This window comes from Bombus fervidus, chromosome 2 (genome assembly GCF_041682495.2).
Source record: "Bombus fervidus isolate BK054 chromosome 2, iyBomFerv1, whole genome shotgun sequence".
Classification (NCBI taxonomy): domain Eukaryota; kingdom Metazoa; phylum Arthropoda; class Insecta; order Hymenoptera; family Apidae; genus Bombus; species Bombus fervidus.
The window spans coordinates 12,853,262-12,867,818 of NC_091518.1; the positions used below are offsets into that span (position 1 = coordinate 12,853,262).

The window sequence follows — 14,557 nt, forward strand, 5'->3', positions numbered from 1 at the left end:
GAGAGAGAGAGAGAGAGAGATTTCATTAAAGTTTGATTGTAAAGTGTACAGTTCAATTTAAAACTTGAAATATGAAAAAATATTTAATGTATGTAAGTTAAATTTTATTTATTAAATTAAGTAACACTTATTTAATAAATTAAATACAAACATTTATTAATTAAAAATTGTTTGAGTTATTTTAAATTAGTCGTAAAATCCCTATAATTTTGCTTTACAGCGCTCTCTAGTGTTTGATCACGTAATTATGGAGATTTATATAAATATTGATCCAGAATGAAAACTGTCTAGGAATTACATATTCTATGTTCATATTCCTAAGCTAATTATCATTGATAACTGTAAAATTAAATTACGTTTTTCGTATCGTAACGTTACGAACAAAAAGTTAATAACGAATTACATATAATACAATCCGCCTTTTCTAATTTGTCCAGTTACTACTAAACTCCAGAGAAAAGTGTTAGATTAAACAGATAAAACTAGATAGAAATTTAGGTAGACAGATAATAAAATTTCAATATTCTTATTTTCACAAAATATATAGAATAAGTAAATATTTCGTTCCCTCTTATTCGAGAAGATATATTAGAAAAGTTATTAATACATTTATTTTGAATTAGAAATTTGAGTTATTCGTAAAATAAATGTATTTACTTTAAATGTTAGATCCAATCAAAATGGCATTCTCAGAATGCTGTGCCTGATTGGTTAGAGTTTTATGTCACTTTGTATTTGACGTCTGACTTTATCGTCGTTGGGTCATATGATACTGTCACTCATTATAAGAAGTTTTTAATTTATTATCAAGTATTGTTCCTGTCAAAATTTGTTACGTGCCTTACATAAGCACAAGTGAATCAAAGTAATATTATCGAATATAGAAACAGTTACATACAAGCTGCAATAATGTCATTTTTTGGAGTAAATGTCAATCCATTTTCAACACCAGTAGGCCAGAAAATAGGTAAGTTTTATTATTTACCTTTACGAAATGCATTAAATCGGTTATTTTATTATTATATTAATAATCAGTTAATAAGTTCTTTTTATATGAACAACTATTTGTACATCAATATTAATGAATGCTTAAATACTTATAGATTTTTTCCATGTATATGTATATATCTTTAGCATTCACATCATGAATCATGACCTATGTAACATCTTTTATTCCAATTAATAAATTATAACATCTTTATTTGTATATTTCAGAGCAAGCTACAGATGGTAGTTTGCCAAGTGAAAATTGGTCACTTAATATGGAAATATGTGATATTATAAATGAAACAGAGGAAGGGCCAAGAGATGCAATTAAAGCAATTAAGCGTAGGCTAAATCAGGCTGCTGGAAAAAATTATACTATAGTCATGTATACTCTTACTGTTAGTATTTATATATTTGATAATATGTACATTTCAGATAAGACATAGGCAATATTTAAAAGTTATTTTGTATAATTAAATAATATATATATATGTAATATAAAGCATTTACTTCTTAAGAGAATTAATTTTTCAAAATAATTTGCTTCCTTTTACAGTTATTTGAATTAGATTTTAACCATACTTAGCAGCTATGATTAGTAGATTAGTGATAGCTGTTTTGTTAGAACTTATCTATTTCTTACTTTTAATCTTCTTATTTTCAAATATCCATGAACATTAATTTATGTATGTTAATGGATGAATGCCAAAAATAGGTATTGGAGACATGCGTAAAAAATTGTGGAAAACGTTTTCATTCGCTTGCCTGTTCACGAGAATTTGTACAAGAATTGGTTAAATTAATTGGACCAAAAAATGAACCACCAACAGCAGTGCAAGAAAAGGTCCTGAGTTTAATTCAAACATGGGCAGATACGTTCCGCCATCAGCCACATACCCAAGGAGTTGTTCAAGTATATCAAGAATTGAAAGTAAAAGGGATTCAATTTCCAATGACAGACTTGGATGCCATGGCACCTATTATTACCCCAGAACGAGTAAGCTTTTTTTTGTTGTGATATATGATCAAAAAATTATTGTTTTATATATTTTGTGATTATTATAATTTTTTTTTATTATAATATAATTGTAGAGTGTACCTGAGTCAGAACAGAATGTCATGAATGTACCTACAGTTGAACAGCAATCAGTAACTTCTGTAACACCACAAGTTCAACAACTTCAAAACCAATCATCTGGACAAGTAGCTATATTGAATGAACAACAAATGGCTAAAATACAAAGTGAACTCGATGTTGTACAAGGAAACATGCGTGTCTTATCAGAAATGTTGGCATATTTTACAAGTTCAGATCAAAATAATAGTCAACAACCTGATCCTGCTGATCTTGGACTTTTAACTGTATGAATATAATTATTTGTCTTATATATATGAATAGCAGTAATATCTAATAGCAAATACCCATTAAAACAAATGCCTTTTCTATTCAACAATGTAATATTGTATATATGAAATTGGAAAACATATTTTTATGTAAGATATACATATATATTTAAATTATAATACTTTTCATTTGTAGGAACTTCATTCCACATGCAAAGCAATGCAAGAGCGTGTTGTTGATTTAATTGGAAAGCTGGCACATGATGAAATGACAGCAGAATTATTGCGTATTAATGATGAATTAAACAATTTATTTTTGCGTTATTCGCGTTATACAAAAAATAAAGCTGTTGCTGCAAGTACTATTTTAGCACAAACGATTGGTCATCCTCCAAACATAGATTCTGCTTCATCAATTAATAAACAAGAAGCTGATTCTCTTATTGATTTATCTGATGAAACTGATACTTTGGAGAAAAAAATGACAGAAATAGGTAAGTATTATATTTGTAATAATCGAATAATGTTTGTGTGTGTGTGTGGATAATTCTTTTATATTAAATTACAGGCATAGCTGATAATATTGACCAAAATAGGATAGATCGGAAGGAGAAGAAAGAAGGTGATAGTGATGAATTTGATATGTTTGCACAATCACGGAATACATCTTACGAAACTGCAAAAAACAGGTTTCTAATATTAAATTAATTATAACTTTTAAATGTGTATACCTAATATATAACTATCCACTTATTTTTATTGTAGCGGTAGCAAATATGAGGATAATTTGGAGCAGGTGAGCGGAGGAAGTCTCAGTACAGCGATTCTCAATCGCAATAATCCTAAGTATCCCCAGCAGACTGCTTCTACAGTTGCTTCTACTACTGCTACTTCTGTGCGTAATCCCTGTTCCTATAATTATTGCTAAGCATTTAGTTAATATCATGAATAATATAGATACTGATTATTATTGAAAAGAGTAAGATTATTACAAAACTTTTTATAAATTTAATTACACAATATTGCAAAATTATATTTTTGTAAGCAATTTAGTTACGATTTCATATAATGAGCTTAAAATTACTCTCATAAAGGTAAGAATATCATACTTACTACACATTATGATATTAAAACGTTGTGATTATATTCTTATTCATTTAGTAGATTTATTTAGAAGTTGCTTCCTTTCACTGCTTTCTATAGCATGAAATAATTAATTTTCTCTTATGTTCCCTTTTGCTTTATTTTTGCCTATATATATGCATATGTTCAGAATCTTATTATTTCGTTTGATATGTTTATTTTTATTTTTTTGTTTCTTTCTTTTAATATTCAGCTGAACCGGGAGTCTGAATTTAATGAGATGGCAGCCTGGTTAGATCATACGGTGAGTTATATATAACAATGAGATTAAAAATTTGTAATATAATCATTTAACACATCATTAAAATTTTCTTCATAATGTTCAATTGCATTTAATTATATTTCGTAGTTATTAAAACAACTTCTTTTTCAGCCAGGAGCACATGGTGATCAAGAATCTCTAACATCTTCAGAGTTCGAACGTTTCTTAGCAGAACGAGCTGCTGCTGCTGAAGCTCTACCAACTCTGCCCACAACTACTACTAGTACAGGAAATACTACAAATTCTGAAAACTCTAACATTCAGCGTCAAATTAATAAGGATCAAGATAAATCTTTATTTGCTCTTTAAATGTAATTTTCATATTTACATTTTAGAAAACTGATGAAAATTAAATTTATTCTAATTCGGTCATCAAATACACTTTCTAATAAATCAATGCTTCTAATAATAATATTAATATTAGAAACATTGATAAAATAAGTTGAAGAAAACAATATAAAAAAAAATAAAAAGAAAATGCTTTGTGCTTAAATGTACTTAAGAATAGAATTGATACTAAATGATCGTAAATTAGCATTTTATTACGTTGTAAAAATTTAATAACAATGAATAACTTATTTTAAAATAACCGTTACGCGTAAATATTATGTAATGCAAAAATAGAAGAAATACTAACTTATGTTATTTGTATATAAAAAAACACATTGTATGCAAAATAATATTCATATTACAATGTGTGGTCTCATGCCTTGGAACTATATAAGAATTATTAATTTATGCAGTTGCATTTTTCAAATTTGCGGATTTAAATAGAAAAAGATTAATATTTCATTTTGTGATTGATTTTGTTACGCTATAGATCGAAATATTTTTATATCTTAGATTCGTCGATCATTTGATATTTTGTATAAATATGATACGTTCATTATTATAGTAATTTTGATCTTTATGAAGTATTATTATTATAGAGTAATATAAATTTATCGATAGTATTGTTATAATTATGTAACGATATATTACAAATAACTAATATATTCTAAAATTATATTATAGGAATATCATTGGTAATAAGGAACGTTATGTAAATCTTATGTTTGTAATTTAAAATTATAGTTTTACTTTGAAGAAAGCAAACATATTGACAGTACTATGATAAGAACTAAGATTCTTTATGCAATTTTAAAGATGTGATAAATCATTATGAAACTATCTTTAAATGTTTGATTTTATAAGGCTGTATCCTTCTACCAATGAATATTTTATTTTAATATCAGATAGTCAAATATTTTTACTAAAAATATATTACTTTTGACAAATAGTGCAGCTATAGCACTAAACATGTTAATTCTTTTATTCTAGAATAGATGAAATATTTAAGAATATTTCAAATAGATGTTTAAAACAAGATGAAAGAAAAATTAAATTTGCTTATTTGTGTGAATTGTATTTACTTCTACGTAAATACTTGTAATCTATGTAACTAATAACATAAAAAATTATTCTTGTGTTTTATGTGATTATTACAATTTTTATTGAATATTGTGAAAGAAATTAATTTTATATTTTCAATCATTTCTTTATATTTTTAAAATTATACATCGTTTTTTCGTTTTGTAATAAACTTTTCTAATATTCCAATATATTGATGATTGTATTTAAAAATTCTAATCCTTATATAAAACTAATATAAAATTGTAACATATAGTACTTCAAAGACAATTATAAAAAATTTGTTATTATTTATATATTAAGGTCTTCTATAACAATTATATAAATTACAATTTTATATTTATGTTAATATTTAATCAAGATCACAGTTACAGACATTAAATATTATTTATATCAACAATATTTCTATATTTTAAATTATTTTGATATTTGCAAATAAATTATCGAATATAATATAAAAAGGACTAAGAAAATTGTTTCGTACTGTAAGTTTTTTATTTAAAATTCTATTTTTCAAATAAATTTTTATTTTATTAATCATAATTATATGATCACATGACCTATTTTATAATAAAATAATATTCATATTAAATGGTTATCAAACAAATTTTCTTTATCAATATATACAATATAATATATTATATATGTATATAAATTATTTCTCTTTATCGTTTCACTATATAGAAAGATACATATCCGCATTCAAATTTCTCATATTAGTCCATCGATGTGTAAGTACAGATACATATGTTCGTGAATATATTATTGCGATACCACAAGCTAAGGTCACGTGGTTCACTCATCGTGTATTTCACGCTGATCATTTCAACCCGTGTGGTTGGTCTAATCGGTACCAGTTGAAGGCACAGTATACAATTTGATTGATTCTATACTAAGATTTCAAGATTAATCTCGGATGATCTGGTATCGAAAATATAGTTCAAAGTTATTGTTGTGCTTTTCTCATAAGAAACATGTATACTGTATCAAAAGGACCTAGCAAGATAGCCGCTAAGACACGAAGAGGTACCGATACCAGAAAAATTTTTAACTGTATTTATAAACAGTTATAATATCAACTTCGTTGAACATTATCATCTTTCAGGGATTAGTCAGAACCTCGAGAGGCTGGAAACTTTGCGTGATTTAACGAGAAAAGCAGATCCTGATGATGACCACGAGGCCACCCGGTAAGTAATGTTTGAACCCATGTTAACCCTGGTTCGTTTCTTTCCTTTCTCTTTTCGTAACTTCAGCATTTCGACATTACGCAATTCATAATTGTCCGTTGATAGTAAGCACGTGCAATTCCTATGTTGTATTCGTAAAGACTCATAAATTATAATTCATAAAGTATTACACAATCATATCATTATCATATGCTTTTAGAAAAAAGTTATGTGATGTACTATGAGCAGTTTTTTTCGTACATTAATATGTATAATAAAAACAATTATTATTTCACAGCCATGTGCCAAAACCAGTCTTTCACATGAATGGGAAATCTAAATTCAGTTCACAGAGGCATCAAATGCAAGAAGTTATTACACCTCAGCATGAAGAACTTATTAAATTTGTCTATGAATGTAGGTTAAACATTTCTGTTACTTGATTTTGAAAGTTATAACAAAATTTTTATTTCACAGTGTATAAGGAAATATATTTATACTGTATTTGTATTGCATAATATCATAACACTACAATTATAATTTTTATTTATCAGCATGGAATCAAGTTAATACACGACAAAGAACTGAATCTTCTGATGGTTCAGATTGTTCAGAACCTTCCAGTAAGTTTTTTTTAAATCTAATTGAAGCAGACTGTAAATTTTTTTACTTTTATTTACCTTTCTAAGCATTAAATATGTATGTCTTTGCATATATACAAATTCATAAGTAACTAATTAAAATTTGATTAAATATTTATAATAAATAAAAATATTTTGTAAATTTCAGGTCCTAGTTCTATAGTGTATTACAATGATGGTGAACCAAATGACACCCTCCAAGGTAAGCTATAATTTCTCTCTTTTAAAAAAAGACTATATGTAATTGAGATAGATTAAAATAAATATACTATTTCAGATTTTAAACCATTTGATTTGGAATCATGGTGGGGTAAACGATTATTTAATAATATCACAAAGTCACTTTGAAAGACACAGAAATTTATAACAGTTATGGAGATACATCTTGAAGTAGTACAGAATGGCAAACAGTGCTAAAGATTAGCCTGTTTTGTGCTTTAAAAGTAATTGAAGAATCAGTGAATAACTGTAGAATTGAATCTGAAGATTAGAAATGAACATAATTTGTTGGATACCACAAAGTTGCAATTAATGAATTTAAACTGTTGTAGAATTCATACATAATTATTTGTTACAACGAATTTCTTGTATGAAATATCAACTTTTTATTATACATGCAACTTTAAAAATTAATTTGTTTGGAACTTTAAATACATACACATATGTAACTATAGAACAGCATTTTTTTTAATATTGTAAGGGATTATGATTGGTAATTTGCATGAGTTTAGATATGCATTATTATCAACATTATCCTTGAATTGTGATATAACAATACACATTTCTGTTTGAAGCTGTTCCAAAATTTTGATTAATATAAAATTGTACAGAAATTTTGTTCAAGTTCAGAAGATGTTGCAAATTTATAAATTAACCGGTAAAAAATTAATGTGATACGAAGTACGATTGCTATTTCCGTTCATAGATTTTTAAAATAACGCAGGTAAAGATACAACTCATAAATACATACCAGATAGGGTTAGGCAAACACAAAAATCCCTGCGTGGTATGAATGCAGCGTGAAAATAATGAATTTTTAAGCATAGGATGATGTACATATTACATGCATCGTTTGTGTGAATGCATGACTACACTGCTGATATTGTTATGACAATTGTATCTAAATACATTTATGTAAGCAAATTTTAGTATAACTTTGTAGACTGATAATGTTTAAGGTTGTTACATGATTATTAGACAAGATAAACCTTGTTACCAATGTATTTGCAACCTTTGCTTTCAAAGTTCTTATTTCATATTTATCTGACATAATCTTATCTAATTATTAAATTTTTACTTTAAGTATTAAAAAAAATGATTATCAAAAATTTTTATATGAACTGATACTTTTGAAAAGCAGAGTTTGCAAAAGTAGTCAAAATGTAGTGCAACATTTGGCCATTTAAGGCTGAATCAAGCGGTTATAAATAAATACATCTTTATATACATGACATCTTTCTTAATCTTTTTACATTAACTTTAATACATTAAATTTCATAGTATTAATCTGACTTATATATTTTTTTAACAGTAAATAAATTTTAATATTGAATATAAAACTGTCAATTCATATGAGTTTCTAAAGATTGATTATGTATAGGTTTTTAAATTATATATGTCTGTATTCAAATTTATAAAAACTAATTAAATTATTGTTTCATAATAAAATGAATAATAACATTATGTTTTGAGAAATAAGTAAAAAAATATCGCGTATTATAAGGGGTCAAATCGTACTTGCCACAAACTAGGTAGGTTAACTGTTTAAATAACCTTCTCAATTCACAAATATAAGATATTGAAAGCAAATATTTAAAAATTATAAGCTATATTTTTAACATAATATAATATATTTATTATAAATATTTATTTAAGTTTATTCCACTAGTATATGTAGGTAATATTTTTATGCAAAAGGATGTGTGAATTAAAAGAGCAAGAATATGACTATTTTGATACAATAATGAATAAAAGTCTTATGGGAATGGCAAAAATACATAATAATTTAATTACATTAGAAGAATGTAATGCAATCTTACGTAAAGATTATGCAAATATGATTGGGAAGGTATATAATTTGTCATGATTAAATAAAAATTTTAATTACAATATTATATGGTATTATAATAATAGGTTAAATTAATATCTGGTGGCAGAGCTGAAAATGAATTAATATATCCTGGAGTTGTGGGTCCTGGGATGTTAACAGCTGCAGTTTTAGGAAATACCTTTTCTGCGCCTTCTGTTGATAATATATTAAGAGTTATTGAAGAAGTTGGATTTGATCACACTGAAGGTAATAAGATATAATTATATAATAAGATATTATTTTATATTATTAAATAATTAAATAAAATATATATATACAGGTATATTATTAATTGTACAAAATTATGCGGAATATTCTATAAACTTTAATTTGGCAAAATTATATGCTGAACTAAAAGGATATGTTGTTAGACTAATAACAATAAATAACAGTGATATGTTTTATTTTGGTAATAGTGTAAAAGAACATAATCTTCTACCTACACTTTTTATATGTAAAATAGCTGGAGCTATGTCAGAAGAAGGAAAATGTTTAGATGAGATCTATTCTTTTTGTAATTCTATTGCAAATAGTGGAGAAATAATACTTTTAAAAACAGGTTACACAATTTTCTTTAAATTAAATTGTCTAATAATATAATATAAAGAAAAGATTATATTTTGCAGATGATTATTTTGAAGATATAGTTCATGAAGGATATAAATTGGAAATGTTCCCAAATTTAGTTAAACAAGTACTCAAACCACTGATAGATATATTAAATATAACATCACAAAATCAAACTAAAACAAATATACATGAAACCAAAAAGTTTTGTATTGGTCATGAAGTTGCAATTATAATAAGTAACTTTGGTATAAAAGAACTAGACATTTTAAAATTATGTTTATCTTTTGAACCCTGTTTGTTATCTTGAAACATTTTTTATTCCTTAGGTTGTAGCCAAATACAAGGAAACATATTTATCTTAGAACTTTTGCAACAAATAGAAATAAACGGATTAAAACTAAAAAGAATATATATGAAAGAATTTATGAAGTATTCAAATAGTAATGGTTTTCACATTTGTCTATTAAATCTTTCATTCAATACAGTATTAATTAAATATTTAGATTTTCCAACACTTGTATCTACTTGGCCAGTAGCATTAGGTTTAGAGGAAATAGAAACTAAAAAGGTATCGTAAAATTGATGGAATTAACTTCTTTTCTATTTTTCAATTTATATTATATTTTAACTTCAAACTAAAATTAATTTCTAGCATGATGAAACAAAATTAATTACATTAAAAAAGAACCATAAGGTAATTACATTCTATTAGTGCATTATGGAAGATGTAATATAATAAAATCTTAATGAATGTGTAGAATATGGACTGGAATGTTTTAAATTTTCAAGGACCAACGATGAATCATAAAACTAGTCAAACATTTTTATTAATCATATCAATGGCATCTGAAGCAATAATAGCATGTGAAAGACAGTTGAATATAATGGATCAAAAATATGGCAATAGAGATTATGGTACAAGTCTTGCATGTGGAGCTAAAGCTATACAAAATGCTATTCAGGTTGGATATTAAACATGTTTTAAAAAAAAACACATAATCGAATTTTAATTAAAACATTTTACAGAAAAATGAAATATTAGGAACAAATTTATATATAACATTTCTACAAATTAGTCATATCATTCAAAAGACAGTGAGTGATATACGAGGAAGGCTATATTTTTTATTTTTTTTCTATATTGCTGAAGTAAGATATAATATGTTATGTTTAACTTTTCAGTTGCATATATGGTTAACTTTTTAAATGTATAATACATTTTAGGCTTTTTCGAAATATGAAAATGATAAAGAGATAACAGTAGATGTATGGTTACATGTGTTAATTACTGCAAATAAAGCAATTGAACAATTTAAAGCATCCTCTGTAGGTGTCCAAATCCTATTAACCACTTTAACAGCAGTACAGATAGATTTACAAAATGCATTAAGTAGAAATGTGAATCCTATTGATGCATTTGGAATAGCTGTGAGAGCTGCTGAAAATTTTACTACAAATGTTTTGTATACACAATCTTCTCATGTAAAAGATATAAAATACTATAGTTTACTTCACAAATTTTAGTTTGTAATAATATATTAAAATAAGAAAAATTTATTTAAAATCTATTTCAGGAACTCAAATATCCTGATCCTCAAGCACATTCAGTAGGTGTATGGATGAGAGCTGCATATGAAGGCACTAAGTTAAAATTAATTTATCATAATACAAAATAATAAATTTGTAATAAGTATCTCATAAGTATTATTAGTTATATTAACATTAAATATATTAATACATGAAAAAAGAAATTAATAAATATTTAATGATATTACATGTTACACCTTAGATGAAGCGATTCATTATGCTACATAAATATATTTCTGCTTTTACTTATATGTACGAGGTCATCAAAACTATGAGTGTATGCGTGAGCGAGCATCATACAAACGAATGATATAAATGTATGTTCAGATATGTATAAAAGACTATCATAATGTCACGTGTTCTTGGCTTCTCTTCATTTCTGTCTTATCACGTGAAAAAGCTGAAAAAAATTAATTTCGTTGTTTCAAAACGTGAACTAAAAATTAATAAATAATACACGCACATTGTGTTTTTATATTAGATACATTTTATATCTGACATTATGAACAGAGGTTATGTTTAAAATTATAATTCTAACTTTCTAAATTCTTAAATATGTATAACATTTAAATATTTTATTTAAATCTTGCGAATATATTGCGTTATTTATACGCACACACACATACACATAGTACATAATGTGTGCGTTTAAGATGATAAGAGTGATAAGGATATAAAAATATATGAACAGTAAATTTGTAACACTCATATAAAAAAAACAGTAATATTAACAATGAATGCTGTGATTGCTTTATGTATTTTCTGTGAATCACATGGACCTAAAGTGATATTTACAACTCAATCATATCGTAATTATGATAATCAAAGTACAGAGAAACTGAAATTCTATGGTCCAAAAGAAATATTAAGACGAAGTCAAAGTGTTATGGAAGATGGACAGCATGAATGTGAAGGATGTCAAAGTATTGGTAATGTGAAATATTTAAGTAATGAACATGAAACAAGGACATCATTTCTTTCTGCTCAGCAATCATTAACTCAAGATATTTGGTGCTTGCTAAAGCATGCATGCTTTAGGTATAATAATTATGAAATATTCCTTCATATTTTTTAAATATATGTTTTATATATATAGTAACATGAATCTATATATTACTCAATCCTATATATGTTTTAATTTTTTAAGGAGCCTAAGCTGTGAAGTACATCCTGGTAAAGAAGGTGTTTGCTACTTTGGAGATGAATATAGGGGGCATGTTTTAAGTCATACATTTACATTAAAAGATGCCCAGGTGAATTATGCAACGAAAAAGCATGTTTGGTAGCTATTACAACAAATTATTCAAATCATGTCATTAATTATAATCTTAAATTTTTAGAAAGGAATTTAGAAAGTAATTCACCAATATTAAGGTATTCTCTTTTTCTTTTTACAGGCAAGAGGTTTTCGTAAATGGTGCAGTTTTATTGTTTTCATGAGGGATAAACAATTTCTATTAAATATGTGGCCCTTTTTAGTTGATAATTTAAAAGAAGTAATTCGAGAATTACAAGATTTTGCTGAAAAGAAGTACAATGCAGAAGAAGCAGAATGTCCACAAAGAGTTGTTCGTTTATCAACAGCCAACAATGGACCAGGATTGTATAATAATTCAAACAGACAACCTAGAACTTTTAGTGATATAACCAATGAGAAACATGTTTTTATAAGGTCTGTTTTATAGTTATGGGATAAGTATTTAATACTTACAAAATAGAATATTAATAAATTACAATTAAACCAGAATCCACATGTGGCTGGTATGGATTCTTAGTGCAGGAGCAAGACATTTCATAGAAATTTTTCCCATGAGCTTATTAGATGATGAATTAAATTACAATTTGGAGGATCAAATTGGTTAGCATCACAAAAAATACCACATTCATAAAAAATATATACTTGAATTTATTTCATCAAATAGCATTTCTCATTGTTTAGAAACTGAAGATGGATTTACTTTAGTAAATGCCAAATTACCTGTAAATTTAACTTTAAACTCAAATGAACCAGAAACAACACTCGAATTCTCAGAGGTCTCAGGGAAATCTACTACAGTGATTCTTAAAGATTTGAGAGCTGTACTAGGGAAGGATCAATTTAGACAACTTTTATATTCTAGTTTAACGGGCGTTCAAATTTTGGTAAGAGGTCCAAACATTGAAAGATTGGAATCTTTATATGGACTTAGTTCTCTTATTCCACGTGCATGTAGAAGAGTTAAGACTCAAGCAACAGAATATATGGATCCTAACAAGTGTAACTTTATTGGTATGTAACTTTATTGTTACAAAAATATTAAGATATAGATATTTTATTAAATATTTTATAAATAATCACATTAATTTCAGGCGTTGACACATCAGTAGCTGTTCCTTTACCTTGTGCAAATGTATGTAGATTAGATATTGTTACTGATGAACACAAAGTTGAAAATTCAAGTTCACATATTGTTAGATGGACGGGAACATTACCACTAAAGTTACCAACGTTATTAACAAAAATTGAAAAATCACTTGAAAATGAGAAACTTGGAAATTCGACTTTGAAGGCACATTTTGCTGCATTACAAGAGGAATGGGCAAAGTATAATTATATTGTGTATTTTATATATTCAACAATATTTCTTGTGTTAACTGTGAATTTTTATTATAATTGTAGCATTGCCAAAGTAGTTCATGCCATGCGAGGACGTGGTCATAGTGGTGATCTCTCTGGACTTATGCTTAGTTTAGGTGCTGGACCTCATGATAAAAAATTATTAGATACTTGGTCAATGGGATTGCCACCAAATCCGGCATAATCATTTAATTAATTTATCATGTTTTATACAATGTAGAATAGTGGGTAATATTTAATTTAATATATAAAGTGTATTCTCTCTTATTTGTTCATGCAATATTTATGTATTCAAGGTTGTGCATAATTTTTTATTTATAATATAGTCAACACATAACGAATATTGATATCAGTATAAAATAAATTATCTTACATACATCACTTAATAATTAAGATTTTATATCCAGTTTTATAAAATCATATAATATCTACATGAAATTTTTTGATAAAATTGATATCAAAATAAATTTTAATGGAGATTTCGTTTAATTTTGATAAGTAATTGCTTATCTTCATAAATAATCGACCCATATCTTATATGTATATGTAACTACAACATACCTTTGATTAAATGCAATTTATTTAATAGGTTTTATTTATAGCAATTTTAATTTTTTCACATTTCAATTTAAATGTTCAAAAAATATCTCGAAAACGAATATAGCTTCAACATTTTGTGAAATGTTATTTGTTGTATGTCATAAAAATATTAAAAATCGATAACTTTCAAAGAAAAAA

At 26.1% G+C, this 14,557-nt stretch overlaps 3 protein-coding genes and 1 long non-coding RNA gene across 6 annotated transcripts; 3 read left to right on the forward strand and 1 right to left on the reverse strand.

Annotated features, from left to right (window-relative positions):
• The first annotated feature begins 326 nt into the window (after positions 1 to 326).
• On the forward strand, positions 327 to 5,337 carry LOC139998125 (TOM1-like protein 2). Of its 3 annotated transcripts, none has more exons than XM_072022441.1 (9): positions 327 to 967; positions 1,216 to 1,385; positions 1,703 to 1,984; positions 2,080 to 2,349; positions 2,528 to 2,825; positions 2,900 to 3,020; positions 3,097 to 3,127; positions 3,668 to 3,718; positions 3,848 to 5,337. In XM_072022441.1, the coding sequence occupies exons 1-9, from the start codon at positions 910 to 912 to the stop codon at positions 4,043 to 4,045; spliced, it is 1,479 nt and encodes a 492-aa protein (XP_071878542.1). In that variant the 5' UTR covers positions 327 to 909; the 3' UTR covers positions 4,046 to 5,337. The 3 variants fall into 3 exon arrangements, with proteins under 3 accessions (XP_071878542.1, XP_071878540.1, XP_071878541.1); XM_072022439.1 differs by having other exon boundaries at positions 328 to 967; positions 3,097 to 3,226; XM_072022440.1 differs by lacking the exon at positions 3,668 to 3,718 and having other exon boundaries at positions 328 to 967; positions 3,097 to 3,226.
• A 606-nt stretch (positions 5,338 to 5,943) lies between these two features.
• On the forward strand, positions 5,944 to 8,407 carry LOC139998129 (MAPK regulated corepressor interacting protein 2). The gene is made up of 6 exons (XM_072022446.1): positions 5,944 to 6,172; positions 6,252 to 6,336; positions 6,614 to 6,732; positions 6,870 to 6,938; positions 7,105 to 7,158; positions 7,234 to 8,407. Exons 1-6 carry the CDS (start codon positions 6,121 to 6,123, stop codon positions 7,302 to 7,304), a joined length of 450 nt encoding a protein of 149 aa, XP_071878547.1. The 5' UTR covers positions 5,944 to 6,120; the 3' UTR covers positions 7,305 to 8,407.
• Positions 8,408 to 8,692: 285 nt separating this feature from the next.
• Positions 8,693 to 14,405, forward strand: Bhd (folliculin). The gene is made up of 17 exons (XM_072022447.1): positions 8,693 to 9,024; positions 9,090 to 9,252; positions 9,326 to 9,604; positions 9,672 to 9,860; positions 9,942 to 10,183; positions 10,268 to 10,309; positions 10,374 to 10,577; positions 10,642 to 10,764; positions 10,840 to 11,097; positions 11,190 to 11,260; positions 12,085 to 12,240; positions 12,350 to 12,455; positions 12,600 to 12,874; positions 12,948 to 13,060; positions 13,142 to 13,471; positions 13,552 to 13,786; positions 13,862 to 14,405. The coding sequence occupies exons 1-17, from the start codon at positions 8,875 to 8,877 to the stop codon at positions 14,001 to 14,003; spliced, it is 3,078 nt and encodes a 1,025-aa protein (XP_071878548.1). The 5' UTR covers positions 8,693 to 8,874; the 3' UTR covers positions 14,004 to 14,405.
• Positions 10,857 to 11,952, reverse strand: LOC139998131 (uncharacterized). The gene is made up of 2 exons (XR_011803188.1): positions 11,666 to 11,952; positions 10,857 to 11,602 (listed from the first exon to the last, which is right to left on the reverse strand). It is a non-coding gene; the product is annotated as an uncharacterized lncRNA (long non-coding RNA).
• Positions 14,406 to 14,557: the final 152 nt, after the last annotated feature.